Source organism: Mustela putorius, unplaced genomic scaffold (genome assembly GCF_011764305.1).
Source record: "Mustela putorius furo isolate JIRA1106 unplaced genomic scaffold, ASM1176430v1.1 tig00000095_pilon_pilon_pilon, whole genome shotgun sequence".
In the NCBI taxonomy this organism is placed as follows: Eukaryota; Metazoa; Chordata; class Mammalia; order Carnivora; family Mustelidae; genus Mustela; species Mustela putorius.
In genome coordinates, this window is record NW_025421280.1 from 37,749,799 (window position 1) to 37,772,811 (window position 23,013).

General features: G+C 58.7%; 1 protein-coding gene across 17 annotated transcripts in view; it reads left to right on the plus strand.

Moving 5' to 3' along the window:
- PTPRS (protein tyrosine phosphatase receptor type S) overlaps positions 1–23,013 on the plus strand; it is a 93,901-nt gene that overhangs the window by 56,402 nt on the left and 14,486 nt on the right. For 7 of the 17 annotated variants that reach the window (XM_045086013.1, XM_004771497.3, XM_013045361.2 and 4 more), the window contains 10 exons: positions 8,357–8,626; positions 9,481–10,062; positions 10,927–11,060; positions 11,373–11,517; positions 15,965–16,270; positions 17,566–17,759; positions 17,912–17,938; positions 20,166–20,283; positions 21,701–22,306; positions 22,759–22,856. In XM_045086013.1, coding sequence (XP_044941948.1) covers positions 8,357–8,626; positions 9,481–10,062; positions 10,927–11,060; positions 11,373–11,517; positions 15,965–16,270; positions 17,566–17,759; positions 17,912–17,938; positions 20,166–20,283; positions 21,701–22,306; positions 22,759–22,856 — 2,480 coding nt within the window. The remainder of the gene's footprint in view (positions 1–8,356; positions 8,627–9,480; positions 10,063–10,926; positions 11,061–11,372; positions 11,518–15,964; positions 16,271–17,565; positions 17,760–17,911; positions 17,939–20,165; positions 20,284–21,700; positions 22,307–22,758; positions 22,857–23,013) is intronic. The other 10 variants (XM_013045364.2, XM_013045367.2, XM_013045365.2 and 7 more) reach the window with 3 other exon arrangements.

The following is a 23,013-nucleotide window of genomic DNA, read 5'->3' on the forward strand; positions in this document are numbered from 1 at the left end:
TTCTCCAAACGCATTGTGACTTAAAAGCCAGTGTTCCTGTCCCAGCTACCATCCGGGGGGGGGCGGTAGGGGTCCCACAGCTGGGATGCTGGGGCAGAAAGTGACCGCCCGGGCTCAAGGGCACAAGGCAGGTGACGTAGACAGATGGTGGGGTGTGTGGGGAGAGCAGCCCCATTTGCCTGGCCTCGCTGGCCAGGCCCCTTTGCCCCAGAGCCGACACCTCAGCCTCCCAGGGTAGCCATGTTGGAAGGGGGCTGAAGCAGACACATTCCCGCCTTTCCGCCTCGGCTTGAGACTGCCTCCCTCTCTCCCAAATGACCCAGAAAACAGGCCTTTGAAGCGCAGCTAAGTGGGCAACCAGCATTTCGAGTCCCTGTTCACCAGAGCGGCAGTCCAGACGTGGGAAGTGGCTGCCTGACATTGGGTCATCCTCTCATAACAATGCATGCTTGGCTCATCGGCCGCACTCAAGATGGCAGCTGGCGTGGGCACAAACCCAGAACCGTCTGTCAGGAAATGTAGCATGACCGACTTCGGGAGAAAGGCACAGGCTGTTATCCCGCCGTCAGTGCTATGCCTTCGCCTCGCAGGCGACGTTGGCCGCTCCCTCCACCTCCTCACGGGCTTCGGCCCCAATCACGGGAGTCTTGTCCAGCAACACAGCACGGTCACTTTCTGAGTACCCGAGCATCAGAACTGTGGAATTCTGGAGAAAACCCAGGGGAACTTTGGACCTAGCCTCTCCCCCTTCTCTCTCTGCCTCCCCAGCTCTCCAACTGCCTGCCTCTCCCTCGCTTTCACACTCTCTTTCTCTCCCTCTCTCTGTCTCTGTCTCTCTCTGTCTCCACCCTCCCTTCCCCACCCCTACCAGAGCATCTCTGTCCTGCAAACCTTTGGAGATTCGGAGATGCTGACTCCCATCTTCTCCCTCCCTGAAGAAAGGCGAGCCCTCGAGCATAACCACTCCAACCCCAAATTAAAAAAAGAAAAAAAATTTAAACTTCTAGCCCCTGACCCCTCAGCTGACTAACCAACATAGGTGAAAGTTGAGAGACGAGGCCAGGCTACTGGGGCCACCGTTTCCCGGGACCCTCTTGTCGCTCACCTTCCTTCCCTAATCTCTCCCACTTACTGGGAAGTCCAGGGCAAGAGGACTTAGATGCAGTAAGAAGAGATTGATTTCTCCTGTCTCCTTTTGAACCCAGGATGAGAGCTGCCAGGCTAGCCCACAGAAGAGCTCCAAAAAATAGAGGAGAGGGTCTCTGAGCCCTTCCGGCAAAGCTTGGTCCCAGAGAATTAGAGCTGAGAGCTTACCGAGGGTCTTGGGCTCTGGCCCGCCTGGATTCAGACCCCGCCTCTGCCCCTCCCTGGACCGTGTGACCTTGGGCTAGACACCAGATACCTCAGGGTCCCGTTTTCTCATCTGCTCAAGAAGGGTCATCCCTGCACTAGCTCATAGGGGAGTTGGGAGGATTCTGTTGAGCTAATTAACGCTCAAGTGCCCTGTGTAGTGCACGACGCCTAACAGATCGCTGCTGGGATTATTGGAGAGCAGAGAAGGGAAGAGGTCAAGCAGTCCCTTCCCTCCTTTGGGGACTTCATCTGGCCCATGCTGTACCTTGCAGATCCGCTGTTGGAGTAAGACGGCTACGGCAAACCGCTCTGAAAAGAATTGTAGGGCCGAAGCGAATTCATGTGCTCAGATCTCATTTTTTGCTGGTGCTTTTTTCTGAACCCATACTGTGACTTCATTTTCTCCTGGTTCCAACCCAATTTCTGTGAGATCAGTGGCCATCCAAGAGCCCCCTGTCACTCTGCCAGAGAGTTCGGTGGCCAGAGAGTCCAAGAGGCCAAAAAAAAAAAAAAGAAAAAAAAAAACCAGGCCCAGTTCAGGTGCTGAGCTACCTTGCTAAGAAGCACCAGCCCTGCCGGAAGAGGGGGGCCACCTGCCCTGTTCCGCACTGAAAGCTACAAGCGTTTGCATAGTTGCTAGGGCAGCCTGAGCCGCAGCGGGGGCTGCCCGGAGTCCCTGCCCCCAGCTGAACTCTAACTCCCCGTCACCCAGCTTCACTTCTGCTGATCCTGCTGGCTGGTTCCAGGGGCAGGATGTTCAGATGGGGCCCTTCCCCTCTGGAAACGGATCTCTGTGATGCAAAGGCCCACCACGATGTCCAAACCGAGCCCCAGTTTTTCATTCTACTTCCAGAACTCCCCTGGGGAAGATGCAGCTCAGGCTTTTGACAAGGTGGGAAGGGGGTGCACTTTCATTCTCCCTGGCTGTTAATTTTCTTGTTTGTCTCTTCAACATTGTAAAGCTTTAGGATCTCACTTTAGTGGCCAAAGGTGGTGTCTTTACCCCTTGGTCTAGCGACGTAGCGTCGTTGAACCATGGCGCGCGGGACCCAGTTAACTGGTGAGCCTGACGGCGTGAGAGCCGGCCTGGAGAACTTGCAGCGAGCTGGGGGCATGGGGAAGAGCGGTCCGCCTTCCAGGGACTCAGGATACCTTTAGGATTTGGGAGGAGGTCAGGTGGGGCTGGGACATTTCAGTGACAGGTCTTGACTTCTGAGCCCAGGAACCAGACTGAATGCCCAGTGGGTTTAGCCTGCCCCAATTTCCGGGTAGTCCCCAGAGCTCTCTCTGTGACCCGTCCTTTTTTTTTTTTAAGATTTTATTTATTTATTTATTTGACAGAGAGAGAGAGAGAGAGAGCACAAGTAGGCAGAGCAGCAGGCAGAGGGACAGGGAGAAACAGGCTCCCCGCTGAGCAGGGAGCCCGATGTGGGGGCTCGATCCCAGCACCTTGGGATCATGACCTGAGCCGAAAGCAGACGCTTAACAACTGAGCCACCCAGACACCCCAGGACAGGTGGTTTTGAAAATTAAACCTCTGGCCCCGGAGCCATGTCAGACGGGTGGGTAGGACCTCTAGGTGTTTTCCTGACTTCCGGCCACGCCCCTCCCCCCCCCCTCCCGTAGCTCCAGAAAGGCTTGCACTGGGGTATGTTGGTGAGCTCCCCAGTTCCTGCTGATCACGCCTGGCCGCGCCTCCCCCTGCCCGCCCCCAAGACCCCGGACAGGACCCTGATAGGACCCAGCCCTTCTCCTCATCCCACCGTCATCCCAAGGGGAGAGGGGGCTCCAGGGTGGGGCGGCCGGGAGGGGGCGTTCTGCAGGAACACTGAGCTCTAGACCCTCTCGCCTGCTGCCTGCCTCACACCCTTTGCATTGCTCTTTCCTGTGTTCTGGGGGGGAGTGAGGGGAACATTAGATTACACCTTGTCATTTGGAAAGCCCCACGTCTCTGGCGGCCGCAGTGAAGGGGAGGGGGGCGTGAGAAAGTCATTCAATTGGCAAGATGTCAATCCCATTCTTCTGCTAGAATCCTCCCCCCCAAAAAAGTGGGGCAAGGGAGAGGGTACCAAAAAAAAGGAAAATAAAATCAGTGTCGACAGTGGTAGCAAAACGTCCAGCTAAAAATGCGAACAGCTTGCCGAGGCTGCTGGTCAGCCCGTGGGCCCGGCTCCAGCCAGGTCCCTCCAGGCCTTGCACGCTATCTTGACGGCGGAGGGAGCTGGCCGTGGGAGGGAGGAGGCGGCAGGATGGCGGAAAGGGGGCAGGAGCAGGAAGATGCCCAAGGCAGGCCACGGGGCTGTACTCGCCCCCCCGCCCCGCCCCCCGGGCCACAGGCTGGGGTTCGACAGAGGGGCTGAGAACCGGGCTTCGGAATCAGGCCCGGACCCCCCTCCCTTCCCAGGACCGGTGTAATCTAAGCTTCGGTGAGCCTGTGGGGGCTGCGGAACTTCTTGGCATCTCTCCCCCTCCCAACCCGCATCCTCATTTTGGGGTTTGGAGGGGTACCCGCAACTCCCCTCACCCCAAAATGCCAGGCAGAGCTCCCCCTCCCTCCCTGGAGCTGCGGCTTGCCGAATCGTTGAGATGTCTGACACTGTCGGGTTCCCTACCTAGTGCTTCCACCAGACCACCTCACTTTTGAGTTTTCCCTCACCCTCCCCAACCTGTCTCCCCCGAACCCCACCCCCTTTGGTTTTTGAGTTTCTGCCTCTTCCTGCCTGGGGGAGGGGTCGTCTCCCGGTTGCTTTGACGGTTTTTGAGTTGTTTTTCCATGTGAATCGGGGTTTGAAGCGACCCACCCCCCCCAACCTGCCACCCCCCCACCGCCCACCCTCCTGACCCCCTCACCCATGCGGGTCCTCCCCGCTGGGACCCCCGGCTACTCGGTGACGAGAAGAGCTGGAAACGAGAGCCAGCTGGAGCGTGCTGAGGACCAAGGCTGGTGTGGTCCCCTTATAACCTGCCTGGACCCTCCATTCAGGTCGGTAATTGGGGGCGGGGGTCCCGTGGGGCCACTCCGTCCTGTGGGCTCTGTGCCCACCTTACTTTCTAACCCGCACCTCAAGCTTGCAGCCAGGGGTGGAAAGATGTCGTGGGTGGGTGTCAGCACCAAACTGGGCAGAACACAGCGGTCAGCCACCCGCCCTTGCTGCCTGGAAGGTTGCCCGGAGGCTTAATGCAACCCCCAAGGGGGTTCTGAGCCACCTAGTGCCGATGGACGTGATCCCCCCAAACTTGTGGCAAACCAGCCCTCCTCCTACAGTCTACCCTTCAAAGCAGATAAGGTGAATGAGAAAGCCGTAGGCAGAGTTTGTCAGCTTTTACATCCTATTGACAGATCCATTTAACTGGTGGCTGCTGGCCATGTTCAGGATTGTGAGCACTAAAATGACGGTTGTTGATAGATGCCCTTCCACATTTAGTAGACTTAGAATTAGCAATCCTATACCTCAGGTCTTTTATGTGTTCAAGATAGATGCTTGTCCCTGCTTCTGAAAAAAGCTAGAGGTATATTCCAGATATTTTAAGATAAGTTCAGATGTGACTGGGATCTGTGGGCCAAGATGTTGAGCCTTATTACACGGGGATAAATTTGGCTCATCGTTAACCTTCAAATCCTAAAGCTAGCCCTTACTCTTTTTGATATTCCAATAATCCCTTTCTGTCTGAGTATCTTACTAATGGCTTCTGGACATTTGTTGTAATGACTGCTGGATAGTATTCAACTGGTGGTCCCTGGTTATTATTCAGTTGATAGTTATATATAGATGATGGGGTACTTTTGCACTCTTTGCTGTCCCCAGAAGGTAAAGACACATGAATTTGCAAGAGCCAGGTGCCAAGAAGAGACACTTGGCTGTAATTCTTGCTACTTGCCATGGCGAGAGATGACTCAGGGACCGGGCAGTCCTGGCTTTGAGCTCTGGCCCCACCAGTTTCTTGGTGTCTGCCAGCCGGCTCTATCACTTCTCTGAGCCTCCCCTGCCTCATCCACGAAATGGGCACTAGAGATTCCTGCCACACCACGTCGGAAGGGATAAAGAGACATGGGGAGTCTACAGGAATTCTGCTTCCTTTTTAACGAATTCATCCCAGACTCCCTTAAGGTAGAGAATCTAGCTGATTCTTCCCCCTCTGCCCAACCCTGGAAGGCCAGAAGGAAATGTTGCTGGCCCCATGCCCAGGCTGAGTACCCTCTGTGTGCTGGGCTTTTCCTCAGTTGACTTAATGGCCTTCTGAGCATGTCTCCAGTTAGCTCCATTTCACAGATGAAGAAATCGAGGCACCCGAAGGACCTCCCCAAGGCCCATCGGGCTTATTCAACTACATCAGCTCGCCCACCTCTGCCTGGAGAGGTTTTCTGTGAGACTCTGAGGTTGGGAAGAATTGCCTGGCTGTGTGCTCAGCTTGTCTGAGACGAGGACTGGGCTGGTTTGTCCCGAAGGTTCTTCTTTGAGGATCTCCCCTCCATGGCCACCTCGAACCCGCAGCCTGGGTTCTGGAGTGCTGGGCAAGGAGGCTGGACCCTGTGTTCTGCCGCGGGCGGGGGGGCACCTCCCTGGGGAAGTCACAGCCCTCCTCCCTTTCAGACCCCGATTTTCAGCCCCACACATTCCATGTCTTCTTGTTTTGTTTTGGTTTTTTTCGGTTTTGTTTTTGTTTTGGTTTTGGTTTGGTTTTTTTCCCCTTTTTTTGCTTTTGGGTGTTGAGTTACAGAGGGGGTTTTTGTTTGGTTGGGGTTTTTTTTTCGGATTTTTCCTCTTTTTTTCCACTTTGTTTTTTCATTTGTTCCTCCTGGTTTTGTTTTGGACGTCGATGCCGTTTTCTGTCCTTGATTAATTAGCTCCCCCACGCTCATCCCCATCGTGTTCTGTTTCCATGACAACGCAGCGTCGGGCATCCCACTCCTGCCTCGCTGTGGATGCCGGCGGCTGGCCTGGACCGTGTCCGCTGGCTGGCCAGACCCCATTCTCCCCCAACTCCCCCCACCCTCCACCCAGCCCTGCCAGAGAGCCGCCCCCCATCCCGGTGCCCTGCCCTGCCCCTCACCCCCAGTCTGTCTGCATGGCCCCTCTGTCTCCCCCACCCCGCACCCCCACTCCTCCCCTTCAGCGATACCTTCCACTTCCTCCATCCCGTCTCCAACGTGACACTGGACTTTTCGTGGGGCTTCCTTTTCCGAAGGGCTGCCGCTGCTTTGCCCTGCGCCCCCCAACCCCCACGGTCCTGCCCCCTCCTCTTTGCCTCCAGCCATCCGGATTCAGGGAGCAGGGGTTGGGATTTCTAGCTCAGGAGCCAGGCTGCTTCTCTTTGACCCCTGGAGCCCCCACTCTGTAAGGCAAGCCAGACCCCCGACAGCCACGCCCCCCCCAACCCATACCGTGTGGAATCCGAGGCAGGTCAGGGTGCCACAAGCCATTTTGTGGCCCTCTTGAGCCTTGTTCAATCTCCAGTCTCATCTCTGTAGTTCGAGACAAGACTCCCTGACCCGCCCAAAGCTGGGGACCCACCCACGTGACTTCTCATGGCCCCCAAGGTTTTAGCCAGGGACACCCTCTTTCGGGCTCAAAGGATCTACTAGGTCCCCCCAATTCCCTCCTGCTGCAGTTAAACATCAGTGGGCAGCCGTGCCTTGTGGGAGTTCAGGTGCCGTTAGCGTCCGCCCCTTCCCCCGACCCCGAAACCCATCCAGCTTCCGAAAAGGGAGCCCCCGAAATGCCTCCTGCCGCCTTCACGGTCTGCGAGATTGGGACAGAAGGCTGCACCCGCTTCCCCGCTGAGAAATGCACAGAACATGTCCCTGTTTTCTCAACGTTCAAGCTCATTCCCTCGTTTTATTATTATTATTATTATTATTATTATTATTGTTATTATTAATTGATATCCTATTTATGATTCTGCCAGGGCTGTGATGTGACAATGTGATGTGTCACATTGGGTCACATCCGCTAGAATTAATATGCAGCACTGAAGTGGGCCCCTCCTCCCTCCTCCTCTGTCTCTGCTCCCTCCTCTCTCTGGGCCTGTCTTCCTGTTCTGTCTCTCCTGTGGCTCCTCTCTCTTCTCTGGCTCCCACGAGGGTGCACTGAAGGCTCCTGAAACCCAGGCCTCTTCCCTTGCATTACCTCTCTCTCTCTCCCTCTCTCTCTCTCTCTCTCTCCCTCCTTCTGCCTCGCTCTCTTTCTCAACCAACCTCTCTTGCATGCTGTTTGTGATTCTGAGAGCTGCATCTATCAATGGAAACTTGTCAGATCCGACAGAAGCTTTTAGAAGGGTTTCTAAACCCCAAAACCACAAAAATTTCATTAGAGTTTCTCATCTTTTCCTCGAGGGCCCCCGGGAAGTGGGCAGGGCCCCCTGAGTCCCCAGAGGGGACAAGGTTGGGGGACCGAGGTCCCGGCCCCCTCTGCCTCCCGGTGCCGTCGGATTCCGGGATGCTCCCCGTCCAGCTTCCCCAGAGCACCCCCCCCAGCGCCCCCCACCCCAGACACTGGCAGCCAGAATCTTCCGAAGCTCCCCACTTGGGAGAGTGGGCGGAGGGGCTGCTCCCCAAGGCCACGTCTGTCAGCAAAGATGAGAAACAGCTGATAAATTTTTGTGTTCGTAACTGTGCTGTGACCAGCCACTCTGGTCTCTGAAACCCTGTTGCTATGAAATAATGCTTCATGTCTCTTTTTATTATATATCGATATATCTCTCTATATATTGTTTGTGAAGTACCTTCCTTTGAAGTTTTGGTTTCTTTGTGTTGGAATTTGATTTTTTTAATTTGGTTTTTTGTTTCCTTTTCATTTGGAAGAAAAAAAATTTCAGCTGGGGGGAAGGAAACAGCCCTGTTTATATTTAAATTGTTTTCCACTTTTTTTTTCCTTTTTGTTCTTTCTTTCCTTCCTTTCTTTCTTTCTTCCTTCCTGTTCTCTTTCTTTGTCCTCTCTGCATCCTGTCTCCCCGACCCCCCCCCCTACACCCCTCCCCACTCCCCGCCGCCACCCACCCCCAGTCCGTCGCGTGGCTCCACGATTCTCCATCTTGCCCATGAGCCACGAGATCATGCCAGGTGGCAACGTGAACATCACCTGCGTGGCCGTGGGCTCACCCATGCCGTACGTCAAGTGGATGCAGGGGGCCGAAGACCTGACGCCCGAGGACGACATGCCCGTGGGTCGGAACGTGCTGGAGCTCACGGACGTCAAGGACTCCGCCAACTACACGTGCGTGGCCATGTCCAGCCTGGGCGTCATTGAGGCCGTGGCTCAGATCACAGTGAAATGTAAGTGGGGCCCGTGGGGTTGGGCGGAACAGGTGGGAAAGCGCTGAGTTCCCATTCGTGGTCATTCGTGGCTGTGGAGGGGACCGTTGTCTCATGAACAGATATTTGTTGGTTGGGTGTTTTTCTGGGCCCAGCCCTTTGGAGCGAGGCACGGTCTCGTTCTGCCGAGCGTAGAGTCCAGCGTGGGAGACGGCCACGTAGTCAGGCAGATGTGATGGAGCCTCCCTGGGCTTGTGACGGGGATCCCGTGGCACTGTTCAGACCCCTAGAGTAAAGGTCTCACCTCCCAGGAAAGTTGGTCAGAGAAAGATCTAGAGTTGAGTAGGAACAAGCCAGAGAAGATGGAGAATGCTTCTAAGGGAAGGAAATGGACTGTGCTGACTCAGAGAGGTGGGGCTGGGCTGGAGGACTGTAGGTTCTCCTGGTGTCTCGGGTTCATGGTGAAATTCAGAGGGAGGTGACCCAAATATTCTTCTAGCTTTAGAACAGGGGCAGCAAACAGATAGCCTGCAGACTGCATCTGGCCCTTCACTTGTTTTTATAAATAAAGTTTTATTGGCACACAGTCACACCCATTCACCTGTGTCTTGTCTATGGCAGCTTTGGGGCCACAAGGGCAGAGCTGAATAGTCTCAACAAAAGACTCCCTGGTCTACAAAGCTGAAAATAGTTACTGTGGGGCCCTTTGTGGCAGAGTTCACCAAACCCCGCTATGGGAGATGGGATGGGCAGGTCATGAGGCCTGTGGTCACTGCCGAGGAAGTCAAGGTGCAGCGAGGTTGGTTGTTTGGCTGAAAGTCACGCGGCCTTCGGGGTCTGCAGCCCGCGTCCCTGACCGTGCTTCCCACCCACAGCTCTCCCCAAGGCCCCGGGGACTCCCGTGGTGACCGAGAACACAGCCACCAGCATCACCATCACATGGGACTCCGGCAACCCAGACCCGGTGTCCTACTACGTCATCGAATATAAATCCAAGAGCCAAGACGGGCCCTACCAGATCAAGGAGGACATCACCACGACGCGTTACAGCATTGGTGGCCTGAGCCCCAACTCGGAGTACGAGATCTGGGTGTCCGCTGTCAACTCCATTGGCCAGGGGCCCCCCAGTGAGTCGGTGGTCACCCGCACAGGCGAACAGGCCCCAGCGAGCGCCCCCCGGAACGTGCAGGCCCGCATGCTCAGTGCCACCACCATGATCATCCAGTGGGAAGAGCCCGTGGAGCCCAATGGCCTGATCCGGGGTTATCGCATCTACTACACCATGGAGCCCGAGCACCCCGTAGGCAACTGGCAGAAACACAACGTGGACGACAGCCTGCTGACCACCGTGGGCAGCCTGCTGGAGGACGAGACGTACACCGTGCGCGTGCTGGCCTTTACCTCTGTGGGCGACGGGCCCCTCTCGGACCCCATCCAGGTCAAGACACAGCAGGGAGGTGAGGTGCCCGTGGGAGGGGCAGACAGCAGGAATCCGGTGGTGGAAACAGAGAGGAGGGGGCGGGGCAGGGGCGGGGCGGGGGCGGGCAGTCAGGTACCTCCGAGCCTCCAGCGGGCTCATCTTGCCTACAGGCCCCAAGGTGGGTTTTTCATCCTGCATGGATGCTTTGAAATACTTTCCTGCTAGCGTTTCGGACGCAGGAAGTTGTCCCAGAAGTCTCCCATTTCTGTCTTCTCTTGGGAAACTGGATTTGGCAAGGCCACAGGGCTACGGTGGGACGTGCAGACGGGTCCTGGCGGCTGTGTCTGAGGTTGAGAGACCCTACTCTGTTCCCATCCGAGAGACGGATGCCACCTGCTTTGAAATTATAAAGGGAAAGGGTGTCCGCCCAAAGGCAGTGGGCTGGCCACCTGGCTGATCAGGTCGAGGGGCAGGGTTGGAGGGTTGGGCATTTAGGTGCGTGGGGCCCCGGCTCTTTGTGGGTTTCCCTTCTTTTCTGGTCCGGCTCAGGCTTCAGAACCTCAAAGCCGAGAAGGCTCAGCAGCTGCTCAAAATAAAGGGCGAAAGGGTCAGAATTGTGCTGCTAGAGGACACGCAGGACGGGGACTCCGTGTTTTGAGACATCACCCCTGCAGTCTCTCTGTCGTTCAGTTTGGGGGAAGCAGAGAGCATAGGGGAGTTGCGGTGGGTCCCCGGGGCAAAGAAGAGAAGCACAGTGGAGAACATTCGGGAACGAGCAGCCTCGCCTTCACGGCAGTTGCTGAGCTTCCTGGGGCTCTGGGGACCCCTGGCACGTTGGGCGCCCCAGGAGGGGACCTCTCCGCGGCGATCCCCATTTCTCCTCCTCTCCCCTCCCCCACAGTACCAGGCCAGCCCATGAACTTCAGGGCCGAGGCCAAGTCGGAGACGAGCATCGGGCTCTCGTGGAGCCCCCCGCGGCAGGAGAGCATCATTAAGTACGAGCTCCTGTTCCGGGAGGGCGACCACGGCAGAGAGGTACGGGGCCGGGGGCTGGGGGAGAACACGGTACAGGGGTGCGGGTGGGGGGGGGGCAGGGCGGGAGGGGGCCGGGCGGCAGCCCTCCGGACTTGCTGACTCGGTGCCCGGATGTCTCTCTTCCCCCTGCCCGGCCTGCGGCGGACTGCGCATCTCTCCATCCCTCCCGTGTCTCCGGCCCTTTCTCGCTGTCTCTGTCTCCGTGTCTCCGTTTGTCTCTCCTGCTCTTGTGTCTCTTTCACCATCTGTCTGTCTCTGTCCGTGGGTCTGTCTCTGCCTCTGCCTGTCTCCATCGCCCCGCCCCGCACCCAGGTGGGGAGGACCTTCGACCCGGCCACGGCCTTCGTGGTGGACGACCTCAAGCCCAACACGGAGTACGCCTTCCGTCTGGCGGCCCGCTCTGTGCAGGGCCTGGGCGCCTTCACCTCGGTGGTGCGGCAGCGCACACTGCAGTCCAGTAGGTGTCTCGCGGACCCCGCCCTTCCCTGCGGGGGGGCCCCGGCGCACGCTGACCCTGGCCGCGCCGCCGCGGGTGGGGGGCGCCCGGCCTCCGACGTGCCCGCCCACGCTGCGCTGGGGGTTCCCGCAGGCCCCGCCTCCCCCCACCCGGGCTCCCAGGGCGTAGAGCCCTGGGGGGGTCGAGGTGCGCCCCCTACGTCGGGGCCAGGTGTGGACGGCACCTTCTCTCTCCTCCCCGCCCCCACCCCCCTACTGCCCTATATCTGGGGCTCATGGAACAGCCACGCTGTGCCCACTCCTAGGCCTCGGGAGGGCTCCTCGGGGCTGTCCCAGCTCACACGCGGTCATTCCCAGACCTCATGGGTGTACAGAGACCCGCCGCCTCCCCAGGTGGCTTGGCCCCCTGGTCCGCCATTGCCAGGCGCAGGAGCAGGAGGGGAGGGGGTGCAGGTCCCAGGACAGGCTCTCGAGTCCCTGGAGCTCTTTGCTGTGCCCACCCTGCCTCCCTGTCACAGATAAGTCACCTTTTGGCCAGAACACTGCAGCCGGCAGCTGGCTCCGGGCCGCATGGTGGCCCCCGACGCCGCCCTGCTTGCCTGCTCTGCGCTCAGGGCCGAGGCAGGCCGCTGACCCCGCTGTCTCCCTGCCTCCCCTCCTCCCTCTGTCCCTCTTCTGCGCTCAGCCTAGCCCAGTGTGGCCTCCACTGCCGTGGCCCTCCCCGCCTCCCCTCCCCCTTCTCAGTCAGTCACAGCGCAGGCCTTGTTCCGGAAGCAGCCTTGGTGTTCAGACCTTCACATCCCCCCCCCCGGGTGTGTGCACACGGTGGGGGGGGGCACGGGTCAGTTGCGAGTGACGGCAGCTTGGGCCTGGGGGTCTGAGCCGCTGGGATCAGGGGCCTCGGAGACACAGCACCTCTGCCACCCCCAGCCCCCTTCCCTCCTCCCTACTCCCCTGTGCCAAGCGGAGCGCTCTGCAGCTCCCCGGCGTCTGGGCGTGTTTGTGCGTGAGGCGATCAGTGAGGGTGTCCTGTGGCTCGGGCGGCCACGTGAGAGAGATGGGCACAAGTGCCGCGAAGGTGAGTACGCGCTGGTCTCAAGCAGGTTCACAAAAACGGCTCACCCTGCGTGCCCCCCACCACCAGCCTGTGCCCTAGTAGCTCTAGGCCACACGGACTCCAGAGCCCAAATCGAGACGCCCCCCCACACTCCGCAAGCTTTCTACACCATGGCCAAGAGCCACGCCTGCCCAGAAGTGGGGAAGCTGGCAGGGTGGGCCCCCAGTGCCTGTCCGTGGGTCTGTCACCCTCCCCCACCTCCCCAAGATGTCACGCAGGTTGGGCCGGATTGTGAAGGAGGCGGCCTCCACGGTCGTCAAGAAAGCGGCTTTGGCCCAGCCACGTGAACCTCCGGGGCGGCCCAGGACAGGGAGTGGGGGAGAAGGTACTCCCCACTTCTCATCCCAGGACGGGTGGGGCCCGAGAGAACTGGCAGCAAGACTCAGGGCCAGGCATATCCCCCTGGGGACGGCGGGCTTCTTAGGCTGAACTCAAGGGTAGGTGGAGGCCAGACCACTCAGCCGTGGGTCTCCCCACACCGTCTCACCTTCCCGCCTCGTCGGCGCCAGTCTGGAACTGCAGCGTACCCACGCTGGGGGCCGGAGCAGGGCTTGGGCCCGCTTGCGTCCAGAGACCCACCCAGAGCTCGGTCTGGCCTTATAGCTCAACACTCAGCCACTCCCTCCCTCGTAAGAAAGTCTTTTAAGTTAGCAGTTGAAGAGTGGAAGGTAGGTAACCAGACTGGGAGTTTTCTGGAAGGCGTCTTTCTTTCTTTTATTATGGTTTTTCTCATCATCATCACCATCACCGTTGTTTCTTATTTTATTATGGTTTTGATTTTATTTTTTCTCCCCCTTTCTCAGCAAATCCATTCCTTCCGGCACATTCTTTGGTTGGTTTTCCCACTCCTGCCTGATTCCCCCAGGCACTTTTGGTTGGGGTGGCTGGTCAAGAAATGGGAGAGAGGGCCCCACTTGTCTGGTATCAGAGGAGGGGATGTCGGCATTTCACTTTAAGTGAGGCCGGAGGGTCATTCTAGTTGAAGTAAGCCGTTGGAGAGGCCTCTGAGGTGTCTGGTAGTCTGAGGTCTCTGATAGAATAGGACCCTCTGTTTCTCCTCTGGTGGCCCTGGCAGGCAGTATGCACGTACAAGTACTCTCTAGACATGTGCTCACTGAACAAATGGGCTGCCATGGTAGTAGGGGTTCTGTCTGCCTTGACATAGGCACTATGTGTGACATAGGCCACATGTGTTCTGTGTGGCTTGCCTTGAAGCAAAGCCAGTGGCCTCCCTGGACCTCCCTGCAGGCAAGAAAAATTCAGGAGCCACGGGCAGTTGAAGTCACATGGCTCCAGCCATTCTCAGCTGGACCGAGGCTGAGGTCTAAGTCCCCATTCTCAAATCAAGACGGCCCCTGGACAACAGCTGAGCTTGGGTTCAAATCCTGGCTCTAGTCCCATGCCCTTGGCAAGGCAGCTTTGCTGTTTCTGGCCTCCGTTTTCTTCCTCTGTGAAGTGGAAGGTGATGTGCAAAAAGCACCCAGGGTAGATGGGGTTTGGTACCCAGTAGACCGGTAGACCAGTAGGTCTACAAGCAATGATCATAGAAGACCAGGCAGCTGGGCTTTGAAATTGATTTCCCCGCGGGTAATGTGGAGTGAGGCTGGAGGGGTGATAGTTCTGGCCATTTATGCATCTTAAGAATTAAATGACATACCATGAGGGGACACATGCTGAGTGTAAAGGGCTAGGTTATGGGGTGTGCACAGGGTGAATGGCTTTAATACAGTCTCCTAGTAGGTGCGGAGCAGATGGGGGCTTAATGTTATTTTCATAAAGCCCCGAATACGCACAGTAGGTGCTTTATGTGTGTGAGCTATCGCTGCTATTTAACAAAGCACTTAGCACACTGCCTGGCACACAGTAGGTGCTTCATAAATGCTCTTTTAATTCTGAGCACGTAATTGGCACACGATGAACGGAAGCCATCAGTTGTTTATAAGAAGCTTCCTGGTACCCGGAACACGGGGGCTGCGGCTGTTCTGTGAAGCCCTTGATAGAACAGCTGGTATACAGTAAGTGCTCTGTAGGTGGTGCTTTCTTGAAGGAGGTCGGCCTGGCTTTAGGCACATAGTAGGTGCTCAGATAAGAGCCGTTGTCCGTCTAAGGGGGCCTAGCGTGGTTTCATATACACAGGTTTTGCTCAGAACATGATGTCGTCATCTGCAAAGCCTTTGGCCCTGCGTGTGCAAATAGTAGGTGCCCAAGAAGTGAAAACTGTTACCGTTTACATAGAAGGCCCTTAGCACAGTCCTCGGCACACAGTAGGTGCTTAAGAAGTGGGGACTATTAATGTGCTACAAGGCCCTTAGCACAGGGCCTAGCACATGGTAGGTGTTTATTACGTAGGGGCTTTTTTCAGTAAGGCCTGGCACGTAGTAGGTCCTCATTCCGTGGGGACTACTGCTGTTAGCTGATAAAGTGCCTAGTGTGGAAAGGTTCTGTGTAAATGGCAACTGGTGTTTTTCTCTTCGAAGGGCTAGCGATGCCCAGCCCATAGTAGGTCCTTAATAAATAAGACTTGGCCATTAATCTGTGATGGCCATGGTGTGGTGCTGGAAGAACAATGATCTGTAAAGACCTTGGCACACAGTAGGTGCTCAAGACGTGGACATTATTTTTTCTCCCAGGTGAGCCTGAGAGGGTGGTCCTAGCTGAAGTAAGCCACGGGGTAGCCTCCAGGACCCCTGAGAGAACAGGTGTTGAGTACACAGATGCTTTTGCTGTCAACCTGTAAAGCTCTGACACTGTGTCTGACACACAGTAGGTGCCCAATAAATGGGACTTTTGCTGCTTTTACCCTGGCAGCCCTACTCCCCTGGCACACAGTAGGTGTTCAGCAAATAAATGCATTTACTGTTATCCTATAAAGCTCAGTGCCATGCCTAGCACACAGTAGGTGCCTGATAGATGGGGCTTTTCATGTAATTACCTGGCGTGGTGCTTGGCACATACATAGTAGGGGTTCAGCAAACGGATGCTTCTTCCGTTAGTCCGTGACGCCCCTAGCACCGTGCCGAGCCCACGATAGCTCTCCTGAAGGGGGATGTTCCTGCTGTTCCCCAGGACCCCCCTGCATGCCGGGCAGGTGCAGCCCCCGGCGCCGAGCCCGTGTTCTTGGCCAGCCCTCCCGGCCCCCATGCCCACCTGTCCATCTCACCTTTGGTTGACACCCGCTTCTTTTGGGTTCGACTTCCCTTTGGTTTGGTTCTGTTTTGTTTGTTATCATCTTCTGTTTTATTTTCTCTTTCCCATCTTTTGTTTCCCCGCCCCCTCCCCGCCCATCCCGCCTCCCCTCCCCACCCCCACGTTCTCCCCCCCCCTCCAATAGAACCCGTCCGCCCCCCTCAAGACGTTAAATGTGTCAGCACGCGCTCCACGGCCATTTTGGTAAGTTGGCGCCCACCGCCGCCGGAAACGCACAACGGGGCCCTGGTGAGCTATAGCGTCCACTACCGACCACTGGGCTCCGAGGATCCACAGCCCAAGGAGGTGAACGGCATCCCCCCGACCACCACTCAGATCCTGCTGGAGGCGCTGGACAAGTGGACCGAGTACCGCATCACGACTGTCGCTCACACAGAGGTGGGACCAGGGCCCGAGAGCTCGCCCGTGGTCATCCGCACCGACGAGGACGGTAAGCACCGGCCGGGGACCCCCGCAGGCCCCAGCCCGTCCCGCGCCTCGGCACCTTCGGGCTCTGCAGAACGGGGCTGGCTGGTGGTCCAAAGGTAGAAGGCACAGTCTTGAGGGCGAGACCAGAAGCAAGCAGCCTCCCCACGGCATCTGGGCTCCTTGATCCTGGAACGCTCCGTTCTAGACCCTCCGGGTGGTATTTCCTCCCGAGCCTTGTGCCTGGGAGGTTAAGTGGACAGACCTGTATTGTTTTTTTTGGTCCGATGGTGGAAAGTTACAGAAACAGTGTGGGGAACGGCCAGCAGCACTTGCGACAGACTTAGCGTCCGTAACCCCAGAAACCTAGCTTTTAGACTCCTGGGATAAGCCGGGATCTGGAGCGTCCTCGGTCCGAGCCGTCCTATCTGGCAAGTAGGTAGGCTGGTTAACAGCTTCTAGGGTGCGGATGGTTAACAGTTTCTGGGGCACAGAGCCTGATTTCTAGCAATGGCCGGTTTTCTGCAGTGTGAGGCTCTCGAGTGCCGTGGCTGACTTTCCAGCCAGAACGTTTTGACTGCAAAGTGAGAGGAGGCTCTGGTCTGGGGTCCACTGGTAGAAGCTGAGGCGTGGGGAGAAGTGCAAGCAGGCAGCTTCTCCAGTAAAGCTGCAGGTCCTTGGTGTTGGGAACCTGGCCGGGCTTCCGAGCCATGGCCAGAAAGGTCCGGTCGGCAGCCGTGCCATTAGGTGGGAAGAGCGGGGAAGAGATGGACGGGTTGGTTGTTTCTGCCACACCATGGGGTGTGGCTGGATAGGAAGGACCGTGATCCTTGGGGCTGGCTGCGTACTGGGGTGCATGGGAGCCTGCAGCTGGACAGCCTGGGTTCCAGCCCGGCCTTTGCTTCTTACTAACGCTGCAGTCAAGGGCCGGACTTACGGGTCCCAGTTTCCCCATCTATAAAATTGGAGTAAGAGCCCCTGCCCAGAAGGGATGCTGTTAGGATGGAGGCAGGTGGGTAACGACCGAGGAACGGGGCGTGCAGGGCTCACTCGTGTCATGTGGCCCTGGGCAGATGTCTTAGGCTCTGGGGGACCTCAGTGGCCCATCTGTAAGTGGGGCACACCATTGGGCCCCCTCCCCACCCCACCTCCGGGCTGTGGGAGCCGTGAAGGAGGGATGCCCTCCCAGCTGGTGGTGAGCGCTCAGACCAGGTTAACCAGCAGCCACTTGGCACCCTGGCATCCGGCAGCAGTGCTGCCCCGGGGCAGGGCCAGGCGCCCCAGTAACGGCCCTGCCCGCCCCTCCCCTGCCCCCGCCAGTGCCCAGCGCGCCGCCGCGGAAGGTGGAGGCGGAGGCGCTCAACGCCACGGCCATCCGCGTGCTGTGGCGCTCGCCCGCGCCCGGCCGGCAGCACGGCCAGATCCGCGGCTACCAGGTCCACTACGTACGCATGGAGGGCGCCGAGGCCCGCGGGCCACCGCGCATCAAGGACATCATGCTGGCTGATGCCCAGGTGGGCGGGGCTCTGGGCGGGGCTCTGGTGGGCGGGGCCTGGGTGGGCGGGGCGGCCCCCAGACCCTGCGCGCCTGCCTTCTCCCTGCTTCTCTCTCTTTGGCCACCTGCTCACCTCCTCCTCTCTCCCCTGCCGCCTCCTCCCACACTCAGTGGGAGACGGACGACACAGCCGAATATGTAAGTAGCACCCCTGCCCGGCCATTGCAGTGTTCTCCCGCGGGCCGTGCAGTGATGTGACACCCCACCCCCCCACACACTCCCCCTGCACGTCTTTTGTAAGAGGATCTTCTCCCCTGGGCCCCAGATGCCTACTGGTAATGTGGAGTGTGTAGCCTCAATTTTCAATCAGGCAGATGGCCCTAGGAGCCCTACTGGGGTCCTGGACTCAGGGTATACGTTAGCCCTCTTACCTGGATGGCCCCTAGACCCACCGGACTCACACAGTGCCCCTCCTGCACAGCGCCCAGCCTTGCTCCTGCCGTGGTTTTTCACCGCCACACCTTTGCTCAAGCTTTTTCTGCAGCCCTGCCTCACCCCTGCACCCCACCGCCTCCCCTGCTGGACCTAGGGCTGGCAGATCCAAAGTGGGGGCCAGTTTCCAACCCAGCCAGACTCTTTTGTCACCTGGCTCAGCCTTCTCTGACCTCCGGGTTTCTCTATCTGGCCAAAGCATCTGCTTCATTGCGGCCCTTGGGTGGTGAGAGGGTCAGTGGGCCCCGGCAGGGTGGGGAGGGGAGAGGCCCGCAGGACACAGTCTTCTGAAAGCCCCAGGTCTCGTGTTAAATTGACACCAGCCGCCCCCCCGCCACGCCCAGAGGCTTTGCCTCTTCCCTACCCCTAGGCCGGCCGAGGGGTGAGTTCCCTCCAAGGAGGGGTGAGTTCCCTCCAAGGCCTCCACCTCAGCCCCTCCCATCCACCAAGACCCTGGGAGGGATGAATGTGAGGCCCAGGGGTGGGAGACCCTCTCTTCATCCATCCCTGTCCCCCTCCACATGCACCTGACCTGGGGCCACCCGCCCCCTACACCCAGGCATGCTAGACCGTGTTTGTGGGTGTGCATGCGTGGGGACGTGGACACACGTATGACTGTGAGGGTATGTGTGCAAGGTCAGGCGGCAGCTCGAACGTTTGCAGGACAAGCCATAATTTCCTGAGCAGTGACCAGGACAGACCTGAGCCCGCCCTCCTGGGGGTCCCAGTCCAGTGTGGGAGAGGACGGCCCACTGTAACAAGACACAAATACACTTGGCCCTTGGACACAACGGGTTTGAGCTGCGGAGGTCCACTTACCGGCCAGTTTGTTTTTGAGAAACGCAGTACAGTGTGACCTCCTCTTTGTCCTTTAGCTGCTTTAGCGTAAGAATACGGTATCTGATACGTATAATGCGCAAATGATGTTTTCGTCAGTTACATTTATCTATAAGGCTTCTGCGCAACAGGAAGGTAATAGTAGCTGAATTCAGGGGGTGGGGTCGGGGGGCAGTCAGAAGTGCCATGCAGATTTTATGCTGCACGGGGGTCAGCACCCCTATCCCCACGTTGTCCAAGGTCAACTGTCTGTGTCTAGTGATGGCTCCGGTGGGGGCAGGGTCTAGAGGGGCTGCAAAGATTTACTGATGGCACTCTCTGGGCTTGGGGGGTGGGCAGTCCCGATCTGTAGCTTATCACCTGTAGCTTCCTGCTGCAGACACGAGACAGAATCACCCCGAGGGCCTTGATGGTCGCGAAATGTAGTAAGACAAGGAGAGGGTGGGTTTTGAGTATTCACTACTTTTGTTCTTATGTACGTAAGTTACTTTCTGATAATGGCTGTGTTTAATTCGGGCTTACAAAATTCCTGAGAATGTAACAGTTGGCTCTCGTGGCCTGATGGTGCCTCTCCAGCGCACGAGTGGGTGTCGTGGAGGCAGCGGGCACAGCCCAGGCAAAGGCCCTAGGGTGGGCGCAAGCCTGGCATCCCGGAGGAGTGAGGACGCCCAGTGGCTGGAGCAGGGGGAGTGGGGGGGAGTGGGGGCAGTGGGAGGAGGCCGGGACAGGCAGTGAAGGATTTGGGCTTTTACCCCTATGGGAGGTGGGAGCCCTGGAGGGCTATGGGCGTAGGAGGGCAGGTCGTGACTGTGGTGCTCACAGGCGCCCTCTTGTGGCCGGTGCAGGGAGGACAGCCTGGGGGCAAAGGCGGTGGGGAGAGCGCTGGTCCGGGTGGAAGATGTTGGGGTATCAGGCTGCGTGTGCCCAATTTCGCATGGACGTGCTGTGTGTTGGGGTCTGTGCATGAGCTCGGATGCACGCCTCCACCCGCAGACTAGGCCCCACATCCGCCTTGCTTGACCCCAGCCCGGGGAGGGGGGTGGGCAGGGCCGGTCTCAAGCCCGGTGGCGCGGCTGACCGCCACCCCTGCCCGCAGGAGATGGTCATCACAAACCTGCAGCCAGAGACCGCCTACTCCATCACCGTAGCCGCCTACACCATGAAAGGCGACGGTGCTCGCAGCAAACCCAAGGTGGTTGTGACCAAGGGAGCAGGTGAGAGAGCCCTCCAACCCCCACCATGGCCCTGTTGCCCCCTAGAGCACCCCATGGTGTTCTTGAGCTCACGCAGGGAGAGAGCACTGGGCAGCGAGCCAGTGAGAGCAGAGACACGGGGGCAGCTCAGGAGGCTGGCCAGCCCCACCTTCTCCTCCTCACTGGCTTCCCCGCCTGCTTAGCTGCAGACGGGTGGGAACCACAGCCAGGCCTCTGTCCCATTCCGGCTTCACCAGGGCTGTTCCTTCCGCCTGGAGACCCTTCCCCGGCCTGCCCCCTGCCCACAGTCTTGGTCCAGTGCTCCCTGTGGGCATCCTGGCGCCCCCCTTCGCCCCCGCCTTCCCTCATCACAACTCTGATCACCCTGGGTAGGTTGTGCAGAGGTCGTGTGCCATCACCCACACTGCACCGTGAAACCTCTTCTCTTAGCGGCACTGCCTCAGTTTCCCTTTCTGGCCCCACCAGGCCCCTACCATCACTCCCAAGGGACTATTTTTTTTCCTCCAGCCAACGTTGAGGAGGAGAAGGTGAGGTTGCCGTGAAAATGTAAGGGGAGGAGGTTGTGGGCAGATGGCACAGCCCAGGCCAAGGTGTGGCGTAGGCAACAGTTTGTTGTGTTTCAGGAATGCTAGGCTCCAGGCCCTCCACCTCACATCCTGCACCCACCCCTTCGCCAGGGCCCCTCCCTCAGCCCACAGAGCCCGACATTCCTGGCTAGCTGGACACAGCCCCTCCCCATGCCGCCGCCGGTCCGTGTCCATGCTGTTCCCTCCATCTGCCTAGTCTCTATCCTGCGGTATCCAGCATACGCATTACCTCCTTCAAGAAGCCTCCCCTGATTGTGCATCTTCTGTCAGGGATCTTGCATGACAGCTGTGTTTGTCAAGCAGACCCACTGCATGTTCTGTCTGAAAGGTCCTGATAAGTCCTGCAGGAGGAGAAGACTGGTTTTATTTGTAGACCTTCTCTCCTGCCAGACTTACGAGAACCTTGGCACATTGATTATTACCGAGACCATGAGAACCATGGGGCAAGGGCAAGGTTTTGAAACGTTCCTGTGTCCCATGAGTATTTAATCATATGCTGGCGGGAGGCAGGGGGCACATCAGTGAGGCAGGAGCTGAGTGACTTTTGAACGAGAAGAGGTAAACATACACGGGCCTGCTCTGGCATCTGGAGACGTTTTCCTTCGTTGGGTTCTGAGCTCCCGGCCGCCTCACTGTTCTTTCCACTTAACCCAGCTCAGTGCCACCGCAGGGCCTTTGCATAGGCCGTTCCCTTGCCTGGAACAGAGCGGGGCCTCCCTGAGACCCCTTTTAAAACTTGCAGCCCTGCCCCTTGCTTCATGACTTCTAGACTTCCTGACTCTGACGGGCCACATGGCCCTGACATGCCCCCTGTCTCCCCGTCCCTGCAGTGCTGGGCCGCCCCACCCTGTCGGTGCAGCAGACCCCCGAGGGCAGCCTGCTGGCACACTGGGAGCCCCCAGCCGGCACCGCCGAGGACCAGGTGCTGGGCTACCGCCTGCAGTTCGGCCGTGAGGACTCGCCCCTGGCCACGCTGGAGTTCCCACCCACTGAGGACCACTATACGGCGTTGGGTGTGCATAAGGGGGCCACGTATGTGTTTCGGCTGGCGGCCCGGAGCCGAGGAGGCCTGGGCGAGGAGGCGGCCGAGGTCCTGAGCATCCCCGAGGACACTCCCCGCGGCCACCCACAGATCCTCGAGGCAGCTGGGAACGCCTCCACGGGCACTGTCTTGCTCCGCTGGCTGCCGCCCGTGCCCGCCGAGCGCAGCGGGACCATAATCAAGTACACGGTGGCCGTGCGGGAGGCCGGAGCCCTGGGCCCCGCCCGAGAGACTGAGCTGCCGGCCGCGGCCGAGCCGGGCGCCGAGAACGTGCTCACGCTGCGGGGCCTCAAGCCCGACACGGCGTATGACCTCCAAGTGCGGGCCCACACGCGCCAGGGCCCCGGCCCCTACAGCCCCCCCGTCCGCTACCGGACGTTCCTGCGGGACCAAGGTAGGCGCGCGGCGATCCCCGCACCAGAGCCGGACCGGGCCTCGTGCCCACCCCCACCCCAGCCCCCTCCCTCTCCCCCACCCAGGTAAGTGATCACTTTTCTGCTTCCTTGTGGACACTCGAGGCGAGTCCGGACCCCGAGGCTCCGGCGTTGGCAAAGGTGGGACGTGCCTAGGTGGCACCGCCGCCCCCACCGACCCCCTCCCCCCGCACCCTCCCTCTCCCCCTCCTGCTCCGTCTTCTCTCTGCAGCAGCGCCGTCTCCCCCCTCCCCGGCAGGGACTTGGGACAGGGCCAGGCAGGGCCAGGCAGTAAGGCTGTGGGCACAGGCACAGCGGATGACAGGGAGCGCCTGGGCCGCCCCCCCACCCCACCCCACCGGCCCACCCCGCCCTCCCGCCCGCACTCACGGGGCCTCTCTTCTCTCTCCCACTCGGCCGCTGCCCGGCACAGTCTCACCCAAGAACTTCAAGGTGAAGATGATCATGAAGACGTCCGTTCTGCTCAGCTGGGAGTTTCCCGACAACTACAACTCACCCACACCCTACAAGGTGCAGACCGCCCGCCGCCCCCAGCCCCGGGAGCAGGCGGGCCAGGTTAAGGGCTGGGACTTGACCAGGGTTGGGATTCAGCTGGACTCAGGGCTGAGTGGGATCAGGGCTCAGCTGAGACTGAGACTCAGTCTGTGGTCAAGACTTAACCTGGGAT